Source organism: Lathyrus oleraceus, chromosome 4, assembly GCF_024323335.1.
Source record: "Lathyrus oleraceus cultivar Zhongwan6 chromosome 4, CAAS_Psat_ZW6_1.0, whole genome shotgun sequence".
Classification (NCBI taxonomy): domain Eukaryota; kingdom Viridiplantae; phylum Streptophyta; class Magnoliopsida; order Fabales; family Fabaceae; genus Lathyrus; species Lathyrus oleraceus.
Window position 1 is genome coordinate 151,522,183 of NC_066582.1, and position 16,486 is coordinate 151,538,668.

A 16,486-nucleotide genomic window follows, 5' to 3' on the forward strand; every position below is an offset into this window, starting at 1 on the left:
TATAACCTTTATCGATGATTGCTCTAGGTTCACACATGTATATCTCTTAAAGCATAAAGATGATGCTTTTAATGCCTTTAAGACATATAAAGCAGAAGTAGAAAATCAATTAAGTACAACTATAAAAGTACTTAGGAGCGATAGAGGCGAAGAATATTTCTCAGCAGAATTTGATACATATTGTGAATAATATGGCATCATACATGAATGTTCTGCGCCCCGCATACCACAACAAAATGGCATGGCCGAAAGAAAAAATAGAACATATCAAGAGATGATAAATCCTATGTTAATGCATTCAGAATTACCATTTAATTTATGGGGTGAAGCACTATTGTCCGCATGTCACATAATGAACAGGATTCCTTTAAAAACAAATGGTATTTCTCTATATGAGAAATGGAAAGGAAGACCACCAAGTATTGGTTATTTCAGAGTGTGGGGGTGTGTAGCTTATTACAAGAACATGGATCCCAAAAGGACAAAATTGGGTCCTCGAGGAATCAGATGAGCCTTCATAGGATATGCATCAAATAGCAAAGCATACAGACTTCTAAATCTAGAGTCTAATGTAATTGTTGAATCCAGAGATGTGGAATTCTTTGAAAATCTCATCACAAAGGATAAGGGACCTGAAAATCCCACAATTGAAGAATCTCGTGACAAAGATTCGACACGAATTGTTGAAACACAATCAGAACCAAGGAGAAGCAAAAGGGCACAAAAAACTAAGGATCTAGGACGAGATGAAATCAATTCCCAACTCATTTCTCTTTATTTAGTTGAAGGAAATAGCAAGAATGATGTTCATAAAATTCCTATTATTCTTCAAGTAGAAGATGATCCTAAAACATATAAGGAAGCAGTGGCTTCTAGGGACACTTCTTTTTGGAAAGATGATATCCAAGATGAAATGGATTCAATTATGTCAAATCATACTTGGGAACTAGTTGATCTTCCGAAGGGATCAAGACCCATTGGATGCAAGTGGGTATTTAGAAAAAAGTATCATAGTAACGGTACATTAAACACCTACAAGGCTAGACTAGTAGCAAAAGGATTTAGACAAAAGGAAGGTGTCGATTATTTTGACACATATGCACCGGTAGCAAAAACTACGACAATTAGAATCCTGTTTGCACTAGCTTCCTTGAATAACCTTATTGTTCATCAAATGGATGTTAAAACAGCATTCCTAAATGGAGATCTCGATGAGGAGATCTACATGGAGCAACCAGAAGGCTTCATGCTTCCTGGAAATGAACAAAAGGTATGCAAACTTGTTAAGTCTCTGTACGGTTTAAAACAGGCACCAAAACAATGGCATAAAAAATTTGACACCGCCATAATTTCAAATGGGTTCGTTCCAAACTCTTGTGACAAATGCTTGTACACAAAGGTGCACGAAAGTGTTGTGATATTTCTATGTCTATATGTTGATGACATGTTGATTATCAGCAATGAAATGAATGGAATATTAGAAACAAAGAAATTTTTTACTTCCACATTCAAGATGAAAGATCTTGGACTAGTTGACACTATACTAGGGATCAAAGTAAAACGAAATAGTGGGGGTTATGAACTTAATCAAACACATTATATTGAGAAAATTTTGGAAAAGTTCAAACACCTAAACTTTAAGGAAGTAAACACCCCATTCGATCCTAGTGTCAAACTTCAAAAGAACAATGGGAGAACCGTGGCACAACTGGAATATGCAAGTGCAATTGGATATCTAATGTACTTAATGCAATGCACTAGACCTGACATAGCTTTTGCAGTTAGTAAGATGAGTAGACTTACTAGCAATCCAAATGATGAACATTGATAGGCCATAACTAGGATTTTCAGATATTTGTTAAAGACCAAAAATCTTGGCCTTCATTATGGTAAGTTTCCTGCCGTACTAAAAGGATATACCGACGCAATTTGGATATCAAGTGTTGGAGATTATAAATCTATAACTGGATGGATATTCACATTAGCTGGAGGTGCGATTTCTTGGAAAAGCAAGAAACAAACATGCATTACTCTCTCAACCATGGAATCAGAGTTTGTGGCTCTTGCGTCTGCTGGACAAGAAGCAGAATGGTTAAGGGACCTCTTATTGGAGGTTCCGTTAGCTAAAGACAATGTTTCAAAAGTATTGATACATTGTGATAGTCAAGCCACCCTGGCTAGAGCGTTCAGTGAAGTGTACAATGGAAAGTCTAGACACATAGGTCTTAGACACTCTCTCGTGAGAAAAATGATAAAGGATGGGATCATTTCACTAACATATATACAAACAAGCTATAATTTTGCTGATCCATTTACTAAACCACTGGCCAGAGATTTAGTAAAGACTACCTCGAAAGGTATGGGATTAAAACTCCTTGAGTAAGGGTTCGGACAATGATAACAAGCCAATCTGAAGTTAACACATCTTAACCTAAGATTCAATGGGTAACAACAAGTCGTTGATTCAGAAGGTTATGCAACATTCCGCGATAATGTTGACGATTACAAACTGAGGGTTGAGTTTTCAAAGAAACTCTTAATGAAGTTCTATATCAAGGAGGATACGTATCTCAAGAAATAGATACGAATTGAACTTCACCTATATGAACTTCAAGATGGTTCCGTCTTAAGGTGAGAGTTGGAGTTTCTCTCATGAAAAATTCATGAAAGCAGGAAAAACACATGGCCATAAATAGTGCTAGGCGAGATATGTAGGCGAAGAACCTCTAAAAGTGTGTGTATAGCAACGCCGGTCTGATCACATGGGATAATGGTTCAAAGCATAGCTACCTAACGTTCCGACTAGGCTTTGCGTTGTCTTTACTAAGGTTAAGTTCAAATCGAAAGATACCTAACTGTATTAACACTTTTTGCTTTCTATATTCTGGAATTGGATTTGTCATTATTAGAACAAGTGGGGGATTATTGTAATTTATTAAATACAAGTGTGTTCCAAAATGACAAATGGTGGAAGTGATTTAATGCTAATAAATGCATGAGATAACTCTTCATGAATTTTGAATTTTGAATTTTGAATTCGGAGATTGTAACTCTTCATGAGATGTTGCAAAGGCGAAACCATGCAACTGTTGGTGAAACATGTTGCAGGCCAACCATTATGATTATTGGAAAAGGACATTGCTTCACCAAGGGTCGCTACCTTGTGAAACAATATCAACATGGCCTATAAAAGCATAAATCCGGATTTAGAAGAAAAACACACAAAATTCGAAAATCCTCTAAATAATTCCAGACGCTCTTCGCTGCATTCGGATTTTCGCCGGTGTTGCGCAAACTCGATAAGGCTGAATTATCCTGGGTATTCCTGCATCAGAACTTTAAGACAATCGAGAGTGCTTGAAATACTATAAGGAAAGTGTTGCGTTCACGATTCAAGTTTGAATCCCTTTAATCTTTCCGAAATTTCTAACACATATTACAAAGGGTTGTAATATCTAGGTTTTTCTCTCAAAAGAATTTCGCTCTTACCGTTCTTGTGTTCGGGTGACTATGTGTCAAACCGACCGTCTAAGTTGGAGTCTCGCCTAGACCCTGAAGAGTGCTCCTAAAATAGTGAACAACATAGAGACCTTAAAACAAGTTCGAATAAGCCCTCCATAAATAGAAATAGGCTAGCACCACTACGCCAAATAAGGGAAAAGAGGGCGCTTATTTTGGCCTATAACAACGCTTTTAAGCGCCCTCTAAAGTGGCGCTGGCATAGGTAAAGACAGCGCTTTGTTTTCCTGGAGAAAGCGCTGTCTAAAGTGGCCCTTTAAGGGCCACATTATAGTGCGCTTTCAGAAAAAAGCGCCCTCTGGAGTGGTCCATAAAGGGACACCTTAGAGGGCGCTTTCTGGAAAAAGCGCCCTCTAAAGTTGTCAATGTAAAGTGTTTAGAGGGCGCTTTCTGGAAAAAGCGCCCTCTAAAGTTGTCAATGTAAAGTGTTTAGAGGGCGCTTTCTGGACAAAGCGCCCTCTAAAGTTGTCAATGTAAAATGTTTAGAGGGCGCTTCCTACAGAAAGCGCCCTCTAAAGTGTTAAGCGCCCTCTAAAGTTGTCAATGTAAAGTGTTTAGAGGGCGCTTTCTGGATAAAGCGCCCTCTAAAGTTGTCAATGTAAAATGTTTAGAGGGCGCTTCCTACAGAAAGCGCCCTCTAAAGTGTTAGTTATTTTAAAAAAATTTGTTTGAAAAACAGTGGATATTTAATTGATAACCTGTTCGCATGCTGCAAAAATGTAAAATTCATATTAATTTCATCCTTTAATCCAATGTTATACACCATTAATCCATTGATATATACAACATGAATCCATTTATATACAACATTAATCCTCCATATATACAACATAATATATGATTCTTTGATCAACAATATACAACAACATATTCATGATTTAGTAAAAGTACAACAACAATATACAACATATATACAACAACAGCATACAACAACAACATTCCATACATATATGTACAACAATATACAACCTAGCTATATGATTCTTTGATCAACAATGAATTGACACAATTCATCCTTCATTTCATCCAAATGAGCTCTTGAGTAAGATTTGTATTCCTCAAAGTACTACAATTAAGAGAATAAAATATATTCATGATTTAGTAACAAATTAGATGAAATATCCGATAATATTAAAATAAACCTTAAGTTATTATTCCATACTACTTTTGGGATGTCTATACGATTCAACGCAATGATATCTCTCATAAATCTCAATACAAAAAATCCGCAATCGACCGAATTATTTTGCTGAGGACACTACACAGAAAAACAAACAATATATATATAGTTAATTTCTTACAAACACTATTATAAGCAAAAAAAACAAACACTATTATAAGCAAAAATAAGATACTTAATAAAAAAAATGTCTAACTTTTTATGCATGAGTTAGTCTCTATAATTAAAAAGAATGCAGAAAGACAAGTAAAGATAAATATCACCTATTTATTAACATCAATTTTTATATTTTACACCATCATAGAACATATTACAAAGGGTTGTATTATTTAAATAAGAACAACTGAGTGTGGACCCGGTTTAGTTTATTATTTCTCCATTTTGTTCAAGGAATGCTGTGAAACAAAAGACAAAAAATAATATGAATATTAATTCTAAGTAATAGTAAATATATATTAAAGAAAGAAATATTGAAAACTTACTTATTGCAATCCATGTGTCTACTTATAGTATAACCTAAGTGAACACCGCAAAGTTCGGGAAGTGAGGCAGCTAAATCATCTCTAAAGTTAGAGATTTGATTAGCCAATCTTTTTAGGCATTCACATGCGGCACGACGTTCTTCAACAGTGGGTGCTGATGATTCTATAAATCTAACGCCAAGGCAACAACTAGTTGGTGGCTTATTATCCTGACCGATGAGAAATGGCTTACAAGATAATAAAGATGTCTCTGCTGCTCCACAATCAAAACCATGCACTTTCTCCATACTGAGGAGAAATAGAACTAGAAATGTCAGAATCATACTCAAATTCTTCATCTTGTTTTTTCACACTTATTTACTTGTGTTTCAATGTATGATATCAAGATTCAAAGGTGGGGTATATATATAGCTCAAGATGTGGGATAGTATCAAGGATAAAATATATTATAGAATGTAATTTCTATCACTTTAAAAATTAGTAATTTGGTTTTATTCTTTGGAATGCTTTTGTGTGTTGTCGATACTTCACTATATTGGCATTCTAATTTTGGATAAGTGAGAAAAACTTTCAAACTTGCATATCTATTAATATTTTGTACTATTTTTCATCAACAAACACAGAGTATGACACACCATAGTTTAATAAATATTTATATACTTGAGACGAAAATAAATTTTAGCGTCATCAAAATTCAAAAACTATGTGATAAAATAAAAATATGGACAAATCAATTTGCTTCCACATATACGTAAGTAACAAGAAACCAAGTATTCACTACTAAAGCACATAAATTTTAAAAATTGTGACATATCAAAATTGGATATGCATCCGTATCGAGTACACGTATTGTATTCATATATTTATAATTTTTTTATTATTTTATTTTGAATAAAATTTATGATTTTCTATAATATATTAATATTATGTTTATGTATTTTCAATTATTTTTTATGATAAACTAATAAATTTTTGTCCTAATTAAAGAGTTAATATGTATTTTGCCCTTTGCTATATGAGTGAACTTTGATAAATCTTCATATATAAAAATTTAGATTTCATGCTTATCATTTTAAAATTCTCTTATTTTTGTCCCTCTTGAGACTCGGTCATCCGAATTTATTACATGATCTTCAATTTTTAAAAAACTTTAATTGATATGGATGATTTCGTTTGTTTTTTTTCATTTTCATTTTCTAAACCCAACTTGGATTTATTATTATTATTTTATTTTTTGGGTGTTAAATGATAAAAACAAAACTTCTAAAATTTGGTCCCAATAAGGTTTAATCCCTAGACCTTTGTCTATTCAAAGGGTGCGTTGTTTCATAATTGGGATGGCCATTATCGAGTATGACACAAGTTGCACAAGACGCTTATAAACTGGAAAGTCTTTAGGGCAAGAAAGTTCCAAGAACTTAGAATGATGTAAGCTTACAACATTTTGTCGAGGTTGTTACCTTTATCAGAATATATAAGATAAGTAACATAATGGGGAGAACTCTTTTCTCCTACAAGGGCATGGGTTTTTAATGAGGCTCTATGTTTCTTAAAATAAATTTTATGTGTGGAATTGAGTATAATACACGATAACATTTTAAATCCCTTTATAGTGTCATTGCTTGAAACCTACGAGGTATCATTGCTTCCTACATGGTACTATTGCTTGAACCATAACTGAGACTCCCTATGAGGTATTATTTCTTGAACCTTATGAGTTATCATTGCTCCTTAAGGAAGGGATCCCTATGTGGTATTATATCTTGAAACCAATGTGGTATTATTTCTTGATCCCTATGGGGGACTATTTATGGGGTATTATTGCTCGCATAGTTGAAAACAAGAACGTTAGTAAACAAGTTCGCCCGTATTGCGCTAATAAAAAAGAATGTCGTAAGAATTGATAGATTGACTTAACAAAATGATCATTTCAACAAAATTATAACTACAACAGGACAAAAAGAGTAGCAAAATATTTGTTAAACGTCAAAAGGCCCTGAACAGAAAGAGATAAAAGAATCGTCCAAACAAAGAAAAATTACATTAAAACAAAGCAAAAAACACAAGGTCCTAATTTTAATAGATGACTTTAAACGAAATGTCATGCTCGACCACCACATCACTTTTATTGGAGGAGAATATAGAATTTAATGGTCTAGAAGGGGGGCGTTGAATATACCTTTTTCAAAAACACCAATTTAAAAACATTTAATTTTATAAAATTAGAGTTCGATAAAAATCGCTTGGTGTGTAGTTGAATTTTCGTACAAAATATATGCTTTTGGATTGATTGTAGTATATGTGGATTTAAGTGCTTGCAGCTATAGTAAAGATGATCACAGATGGTGAAGCTTAGCAAAACTACACTTCAATTGAATAGTTTGATGATGACGATACTCAATATCAAATGATATCAAGTGAAGTCAAGTATTTGGTGAAGATAGCTTAAATAATCAAAGATATACATATTGGTTGATGAAGCTATTCTCTTGAATATATTATTTAAGATCAAGTCAATATTGTGGTCCAATGACATTCAAGTGAATTTTTTTTTTCAAGGTCAAAAATGGTTTAACCTCTCAAATAATGGCAATCAAGATGAATATATCTCAAACCTCATTAATAATATTCATAGCTTTTGTGTGATTCTAAAGTAAGAGATAATGATGCGAAGACTTGAAGCTTCAGAGTTATGAAAAAGGGGAAGTGAGAAAGCTTGTCTGATTGTTTTTGTCTGAGTCACCAGTGTCTTAAAAAGATATAAGGGTATTTTTAGAAATATTATGGCTAAATCATACACACTAAAAACTTTTGAGAAGTCTCTCATATTTAAGTTAAAACACGAAGAAAATTATTTAGTCCTAGACTTTTGATTAAGAGAGATTCTGATTGATTGGAAGACATTTTCCAAATGGATAATCGATTAGATTCTTAACCTAATCTATTATTTCATGCTTGGTTGAGTCAATCGTCGATTGGGACAATCTCTTAATGATTGGTAATAACTATATATCTAAAAGTTCAATTTATGGCCTTATAAATAGATTATTAGGGTCTATATTCGATTAGAGTATTGATTTGGACCATGAATTATTTCCAAATTTATACCATGCCTCGGCCTTAAAATATAGAGCTTCTCAAACACTTTTTCACATCCAGAAAATCAGCTTAAGTATCACTTTTCATTTGTAACACCCTAAACCCTGAAAATAGATAAATCTTAGAATAATTCAAGCATTGAACATAGTGCATACGTTTAGGATGTCACTCATCATAAAACAACACATGCCCCAAATATGGTAAAACATTCTAATACACTTGTCATCACATGCTCACCTTCACCTAGGATATAATTGCAGCGAAAATCATCAAATAAGCATGCTTCACAATAATTAAGTCTCGTTAAAATACCTTATTTGAATTAAAAATATGTGGCAAAAATATCCAGTATAACATAAACTCAAAACATTAAGAGTATAGTATACGCCTATCGAATTAGCAAAAACACAAATTGAATAAAAACAATCAAATGTTCTCAACCTCAATGTTATAAGATCAGAGCAAGACTTGTAAAACAACAATGAACTAAACGAAGTAAGTATGGGAGCTAATTCCACTTATAGCAACAAACTTTATTCTTGAGTATCTGTAATATGTCCATGATGGACAACATCAAAGCATAAGGGATGAGAAATAACAAACCAATCTAAATAGTGTAAAGAATGCTAAGATAGATAATACACAATAAACACACATTCATTACACATTCACCACCAACAAATTCTCACACCTAAACAATGGCAACAATTACATAATCACATTAATCATTAACATCATGAACAATCAAATGCACATATAATCATATATGTAAATGTACTCCACAACTGACTCATTATGCATGTGGTATCATTCATAAACACTGAGATTCATCTTGCTCCCGATCCCCACCATAGGACCAAAGCACACTAAATATTTACCATCACCATAGGTAACGCTTCACGAGCCCCCGTCTGGACCCGGCTACTCGGCCTCGATCCCCAATATAGGGCCAGAGCACACCAAATTTTGTTACAATCATGATATGTATGCTTCACTAATTCCTTACTAGAACTAGCTACTCACTCTCGATCCATACCATTGTGCTTGAGCACACCAAAATTGGACCAAAGTCCATACACCATGATGCACGACTCTCACAACATGCATTATCACCAAAAGAATCTCCAGACCCATCTAACCATTTATGCATCACATCATTCATCATACCCAATAATCAATTCATGTTACAACATCAATAAACAACAAAAAACAACAACAACTCATCAAACATGACTCCATAGGCATTCACTCATGTTACTTCACCAAAAAATAATACATCATTGTATAAACATAATGGTTCTCTAATTGATCACACAAACCAGCACAACATTGCCACAATAGGTAAAAACATTATATTTCAAACAGTTCACCAAGCATCACCATGTGAGAGTTCTGCATGTTATCTTTCCAAAGCTTCGAACCGCGTCTCAATCTGAGTCACGAACATTAAATTACGATGAAAACAGTTGGAAAAAATAAGCATTTCAACATTGTTTCTCTTTGTTGAGTGAAGCCTTGCTCTCTAAGTGAAGTCACCCTCGCTAAGAGAACTCGTCCAGAGGTGCAAAATGCAGAATTGTGAATTTCGCTGTTGGATGCCTTCTGGACCTCCAATTTTGATTCCATAAAAACCCCTGATCTTAGAATTTGATATACTACAGTTATTCAATGATTAAAACAACAAATTCACATTATATCACAAATTTACATCAAAAAAATCATTCAAACTCATTAGTTCATGTTTACCTTTAACCTTCCAAACCCTTAAACATGGTGGAAAACATCAATATAGACACCCGAAATTCATCATTAAAATAACCAATAACATAAAAATTCATAGAAAATTCAGAATCAATCACATCTCAATTGGCCTAAAGAGAGTAAGGATTTCTTTTCTCTATCCTTCATATAATACACCTAGATTGATATCCCTTTCTCCCCCGTTACATTAGATTTTTAGCAATTGATGATGAATTAGATAGCTTCTATGAGTTCCCTCTCCAATTTCCTAACTTTTTCTATTTCTCTCCTTTTTCCTGTTTTCTATGTATATCAGATGTTTTCTTTAAAACCCAACTTTCTCCTTATTTTTAAAATATATAGTCCCCCATCACTTTATTTAATTATGAAATTTGCCCAACTCATTACTAACTTCTCTATTCTCTCCACGTATTTCCTCCAATCTTCACAAATGGACAATCCTACCATTTTACTATTTATTTAATTAATTCAAATAAAACACCATTTATTCTAATAATTAATTAAAATTCTAATAACTTCTAAACCACAAAACCAACCTCTTACTCTCTCCATACCTCTATTCCAAGGATACTTACCCCTAAAAACTCACAATAATAATTTAAAAACACGAATTAATTAAATAATATTTTAAATGATTCAATTAAATTAATTAATCGAATTCGGGGTGCTACACATTTCTTTCGCCGTTTTTCTAAATATCTCATTTTTGTCACATATATTTTAGCCATATTTATTAGATGATATTATATAGTGGGAAAACCTTTAATTTACCAAGAGTGTATTATCTATTGTGTAAAATATCCTACCATAGGTGGTTGTTTGGTTTTGAGCTAAGCTGTTAAAAGCTCTTGTATTTTTTGGGGAAGTCTTAAGTTAGTTCATGAGATTCCCCTTGAAGAAAAAGCTCTCTTTTGGTTTGTGGCGATAAACCAATGAAAATATGCCCAATGGTTATGGAGCTCAGCCTGGTTAAAATATTGTCGGTACATCATAGTTAAAATCTCTCTTGGTTTTTGAGTGCATCCTTGTTAAAAGCTTAGTAGGTTCGAGATCAGCCCAATAAAAATCTCAGTTCAGTTTGTGTCAGCCTATGTAAAACCCTAGTTCACTTCAAAGGATATCCAACTAAAAACTTTATCTTAGATTGAGATCAGCCTATGAAAAATCACTAGTTTGAAGACTAAACATTCTTAGCTTTGTTTGATGTTTGGTTAGAAGTTAGCATGAAAACTTCATTTCCTTGATTAAAAAGTTTTGTGGGCACATCCTTCTAAAATCTCTCAAGTTTAGTGGATACTCTCAAGAATTATTCTTGAGGGCAAAAGTAGGTCATCTTAAGGCCAAACTTATTTAATTTTCTGGTGTTATTCTCTTCCCTTATCTCTTTTAATTTCTAGTAACTTTCTTTCCATTGGTTTTCCACTGCCTATTTACTAATTTGCTTTACAAAATGTTTTTAAACACTACTTTTACAAATGATTTTGTTTCAAAACCAAAGTATTTCAAACCTTCACAATTCACTCCTCTAATGTGTATGGGAGTCACATGTCCCACAAGTAGAATCATAGCCAAAATCATATTTAAAGACTAACCGTCTCAAGAGGAAGATGACTTCAAAAACTTACTTTAATAAGAGACTTTCTTAAACACACTTCCATAATTTAATGGTGATAGATTTGAATTGTGAAAATCTAGATTTAAAATATTAATTCAAGTTTTGATCTTGAATTGTGAGAAAAAAATAAGCAATGGTATGTTTATCCCTACTCACTATGTTAATGGTGAAGTAGCAGATAAACCTTATTTTCGTTGGATTATAGAAGAGAAAATAAAGTTTGAAATATATCTTAAAGAAAAAAACATTGTAGTCATATCTGTAAGTGAAAATAAATTTGTTTATGTCTTTTATTGTTATTCTGTCAAACAAATGTGGGACACTATTGAAATGATCTATGAAGTACCTCCTAGCATCAAATAATACGAAATGAACACCTGAGGCGAAGAAGTCGAAACATCAGATGAATGTGAAAGTTTCTTTCATAGATGGTGTTCAACCTTTAGAAATCTTGGAAGACATGTTAGAACTTTCATCGCTAACAAATATTTAAGAGTTAATAATTGGAATTTGAAACTTGATCAAATCCTTAAATCAAAATATAGGAATGTTTGTGACCTTAAGGAAAATTCCAAGAAGGAAGAAATCATCGAGAAACATAATGAATTGATTTGACTTTTAAAATATAAAGGTATGACCTCAAATCAAGAAGAATATCTCTCAACTTCATTAAAGAACTCTTTTGGAGAAGAAGAAGAAAAGTCAACTCTAACGGTCTCCTTTGAAAAAAGAATCTCGGTGAATAAATGATCATTTCAAAGAAATTAGTATGATAGTTTCATTCTCCTTTATATTTGTGAAACTGCATTTAATTTATCTTAATTTTTTTTTTGCATCTTGGTCATTTAGTTATTTTTCATCTGCATAAAAATTACTTTTCATCTGCATAAAAATAATGTTTATTTGTTTCATAAATTTTTTTCCATTAAACTCCCGTTGCATTAAATAGTTTTTAGAATTAAAATTTTTAAACATAAGAAGTAGAATAACATATTAGTTCAAATGTACGTTGTTGATATTATATTTGGAGTCATTGATGAATCTCTCGGCAAAAAGCTTCCTAGTATCTTGTAGGAGTTCGAAATGTCTCTAATGGGAGAGCTTACCTACTTCCAAGGATTGAAAACAAATCAAGCTAAAGATAGAAAGTTTATCATCAAAACAAGGTATTGCTTTGGGCTTCTTAAGAAGTTTGATAAGAAAAATAAATAAATAAAAGCATCTCGACCCCCATGACGTCAATTATGCACATAAATAAAGATAAGAATAAAGTGAAGATCATCATTACCAAATATAGAGGTATAATAGGATCTTTACCCTATTTAAACGTTTGTAGGACAAATATTATGTTTACTATGTGTAAGTGTGCTAGATTTCAGACGTCTCCGAGGGAATCCCACATTAAGATCTTTAAAAGAATTTTGAGGAATCATAATGGAACCTCGCATCACAATCTTTGGTTTTGCAAAGATAGTGAACTTATGTTAATAGGTTTTTCCGATTCTGATTTTGCTGGTTATAAATCAGATAGGAAAAATCCTAGTGGTTCCCGTCATTTGTTGTTTGGTTGTTTGGAATAGTAAGAAGCGGTATAGTGTTTCTCTTTCTACTATTGAGGATGAATATTTAGCTGTTGGTAATTGTTGTGCACAATTACTATGAATAAACCACCTATTATTGGATTATGATTTAAAACTCTATTGCTTTTCAATCAAATGCGATAACACTAGCACAATAAGCCTCCCTAAAAATCCCATACTTCATTGACGTACTAAACATATAGATATCTTACATCATTTCCTTAAGGATCATAATGAAAAAGATGATGTTATTTTTGAATATGTGGATATGAAAAATAAGTTAACTAATAATTTTTACAGAACTGATATCCTCAGAACCATTTCACGAGGTACATAAGGAATTGGGAATCTTGGATTCTTCGTGTTTTAAATGAATTTGGATTCCTATTTCAGTTCCTTTGCTATTTGTATTATGTTGTACACTAAGATTTTCTGGAAGCAAGTTATACTTTAACTAACCCAATTGGTATATTTCTATAACTCTTATATCTTATTATATTATTCTTTGTGTTAGTGGTGTTGTGGCTAGTTTTCACAATTCCAATTGAAAAGAAAGATGTTTTTCTATCTAGTTTCACCTTTAATACGTCAAACACGAAATCCTTCTCCACATTATATTGATTTATGTTATCATCGTATTTCCCCTTTGTAGTATACTTGTTTGTCTTCTGTTTCTATTCCTCAAACTCTAGGTGAAACATTATCTAACCCTAAGTGGAGGCTAGCAATGATTGATGAAATGGTGTGCTCTTCAAAGTAGTGGTACTTGGGAACTAGTTTCTCAACCCTTGGGAAATCTTAGTAGGTTTTCGTTAGCTTTATACAGTGAAGGTTATACCAGATGGTAAGATCGATCAGTTTAAAGTTTGCTTGATAGCCAAAGGATACACTCATATTTTTGGGTTAGATTGTAGTAATACCTTATCACTTGTAGCCAATATGGCATTTGTTAGACTTCTTCCAGCCATTGCATTCATTCGACATTGACCTCTTCATCAACTTGACATAAAAAAATAATTTTTACATGGTGATCTTGAAGAGGAAGTATATATGGAGAAACCACTTGGGTTTGTTGCTAAGGGGGAGTCATCGAATATGGTTTGTAGATTACACAGATCTCTTTATGGTCTTAAGAAATCTCTCAAAGCTTAGTTTGGCAGATTCAGCACTATACACACACACACACACACATATATATATATATATATATATATATATATATATATATATATATATATATATATATATATATATATATATATATATATATATATATATATATATATATATAATACTAGTTTAGAATATACTGGTTATAGACAAAACAATTAAAAGGTCATAAACACACAAGAGATACGAAGAAATTAGTTCAAGCAACTCATAAATCTCATGCAACAGAAACTTTGCCAATCCCATTAAAAGGTCTTAAGTATCTAGACAAATATAAATTTCAATCACAAATTTTATTTCTTAGTTTGGTTGCTTTATCACAAACCAGTGATTTACCAACTCTATTTTGTATGTCTCTAATTCAATTGCTAATATTTTTTTTTCTAATGATATTGGGCCATGATTTTTAAATTATTAATTTGACAGATATAACATGATGATATTTTTTATTGTATTTAAAATTTTAGGTTATTCTTTACCATTATAAACATCTTGAAACATATCTAAAATACAAAAGTTTTTATGTTCTGAATAGTGAAACTTTATTTGAAGTATTAAAAGTCATTACATGTTTTCTAATTGTTGAATTCAAATTAAATTTATGCTATAAGTTATAAAATAATCTTAGAAATCTTTGTTACTCTTGTCCTTGTTGATAGAAAATTTTAATTTTTTTTGTGATCTACTATATTATAAGGTAGATTAATTAATTTTGTTTTCCTTTTTGTAAAATTATTTTTTGAAGCATTAACCTTGATTAGAAACTTATTATCAAAATAAATATATGAAAATAAAAAAAAATGTCTATCTTTTTATGCATGAGTTAGTCTCTATAATTAAAAAGAATGCAGAAAGATAAGTAAAGATAAATATGATATATTTATTAACATCAATTTTTATATTTTACACCATCATAGAACATATTACAAAGGGTTGTATTATTTATATAAGAACAACTGAGTGTGGACCCTGTTTAGTTTATTATTTCTCCATTTTGTTCAAGGAATGCTGTGAAACAAAAGACAAAAAATAATATGAATATTAATTCTAAGTAATAGTAAATATATATTAAAGAAAGAAATATTGAAAACTTACTTATTGCAATCCATGTGTCTACTTATAGTATAACCTAAGTGAACACCGCAAAGTTCGGGAAGTGAGGCAGCTAAATCATCTCTAAAGTTAGAGATTTGATTAGCCAATCTTTTTAGGCATTCACATGCGGCACGACGTTCTTCAACAGTGGGTGCTGATGATTCTATAAATCTAACGCCAAGGCAACAACTAGTTGGTGGCTTATTATCCTGACCGATGAGAAATGGCTTACAAGATAATAAAGATGTCTCTGCTGCTCCACAATCAAAACCATGCACTTTCTCCATACTGAGGAGAAATAGAACTAGAAATGTCAGAATCATACTCAAATTCTTCATCTTGTTTTTTCACACTTATTTACTTGTGTTTCAATGTATGATATCAAGATTCAAAGGTGGGATATATATATATATATATATATATATATATATATATATATATATATATATATATATATATATATATATATATATATATATATATATATATATATATATATATATATATATATATATATATATATATATATATATATATATATATATATATATATATATATATATATATTTGTTAGAAATTTCGGAAAGATTAAAGGGATATAGACTTGAATCGTGAACGCAACACTTTTCTTATAGTATTTTAAGCACTCTCGATTGTCTTAGAGTTCTGATGCAAGAATACCCAGGATAATTCAGCCTTATCGAGTTTGCGCAAGACCGGCGAAAACCCGAATTCAGCGAAGAGCGCCTGAAATTATTTAGAGGATTTTCGGATTTTGTGTGTTTTTATTTTGAATCCGGATTTATGCTTTTATAGGCCATGTTGATATTGTTTCACAAGGTAACGACCCTTGGTGAAGCAATGTCCTTTTCCAATAATCATAATGGTTGGCTTGCAACATGTTTCACCAACAGTTGCATGGTTTCGCCTTTGCGATATCTCATGAAGAGTTACAATCTCCGAATTCAAAATTCAAAATTCAAAA

The 16,486-nt window shown here is 32.0% G+C and overlaps 2 protein-coding genes across 2 annotated transcripts; both read right to left on the reverse strand.

Moving 5' to 3' along the window:
* Nucleotides 1-4,963: 4,963 nt before the first annotated feature.
* On the reverse strand, nucleotides 4,964-5,588 carry LOC127074231 (non-specific lipid-transfer protein A). The gene is made up of 2 exons (XM_051015534.1): nucleotides 5,182-5,588; nucleotides 4,964-5,094 (listed from the first exon to the last, which is right to left on the reverse strand). Exons 1-2 carry the CDS (start codon nucleotides 5,517-5,519, stop codon nucleotides 5,085-5,087), a joined length of 348 nt encoding a protein of 115 aa, XP_050871491.1. The 5' UTR covers nucleotides 5,520-5,588; the 3' UTR covers nucleotides 4,964-5,084.
* A 9,678-nt stretch (nucleotides 5,589-15,266) lies between these two features.
* Nucleotides 15,267-15,886, reverse strand: LOC127074232 (non-specific lipid-transfer protein A). The gene is made up of 2 exons (XM_051015535.1): nucleotides 15,502-15,886; nucleotides 15,267-15,414 (listed from the first exon to the last, which is right to left on the reverse strand). The coding sequence occupies exons 1-2, from the start codon at nucleotides 15,837-15,839 to the stop codon at nucleotides 15,405-15,407; spliced, it is 348 nt and encodes a 115-aa protein (XP_050871492.1). The 5' UTR covers nucleotides 15,840-15,886; the 3' UTR covers nucleotides 15,267-15,404.
* Between the last annotated feature and the right edge of the window lie 600 nt (nucleotides 15,887-16,486).

Excerpts from the sequence above, each read along its gene's own strand:
- LOC127074231 (XM_051015534.1), bottom strand. The coding sequence starts at position 5,519 with ATGAAGAATTTGAGTATGATTCTGACATTTCTAGTTCTATTTCTCCTC.
- LOC127074232 (XM_051015535.1), bottom strand. The coding sequence starts at position 15,839 with ATGAAGAATTTGAGTATGATTCTGACATTTCTAGTTCTATTTCTCCTC.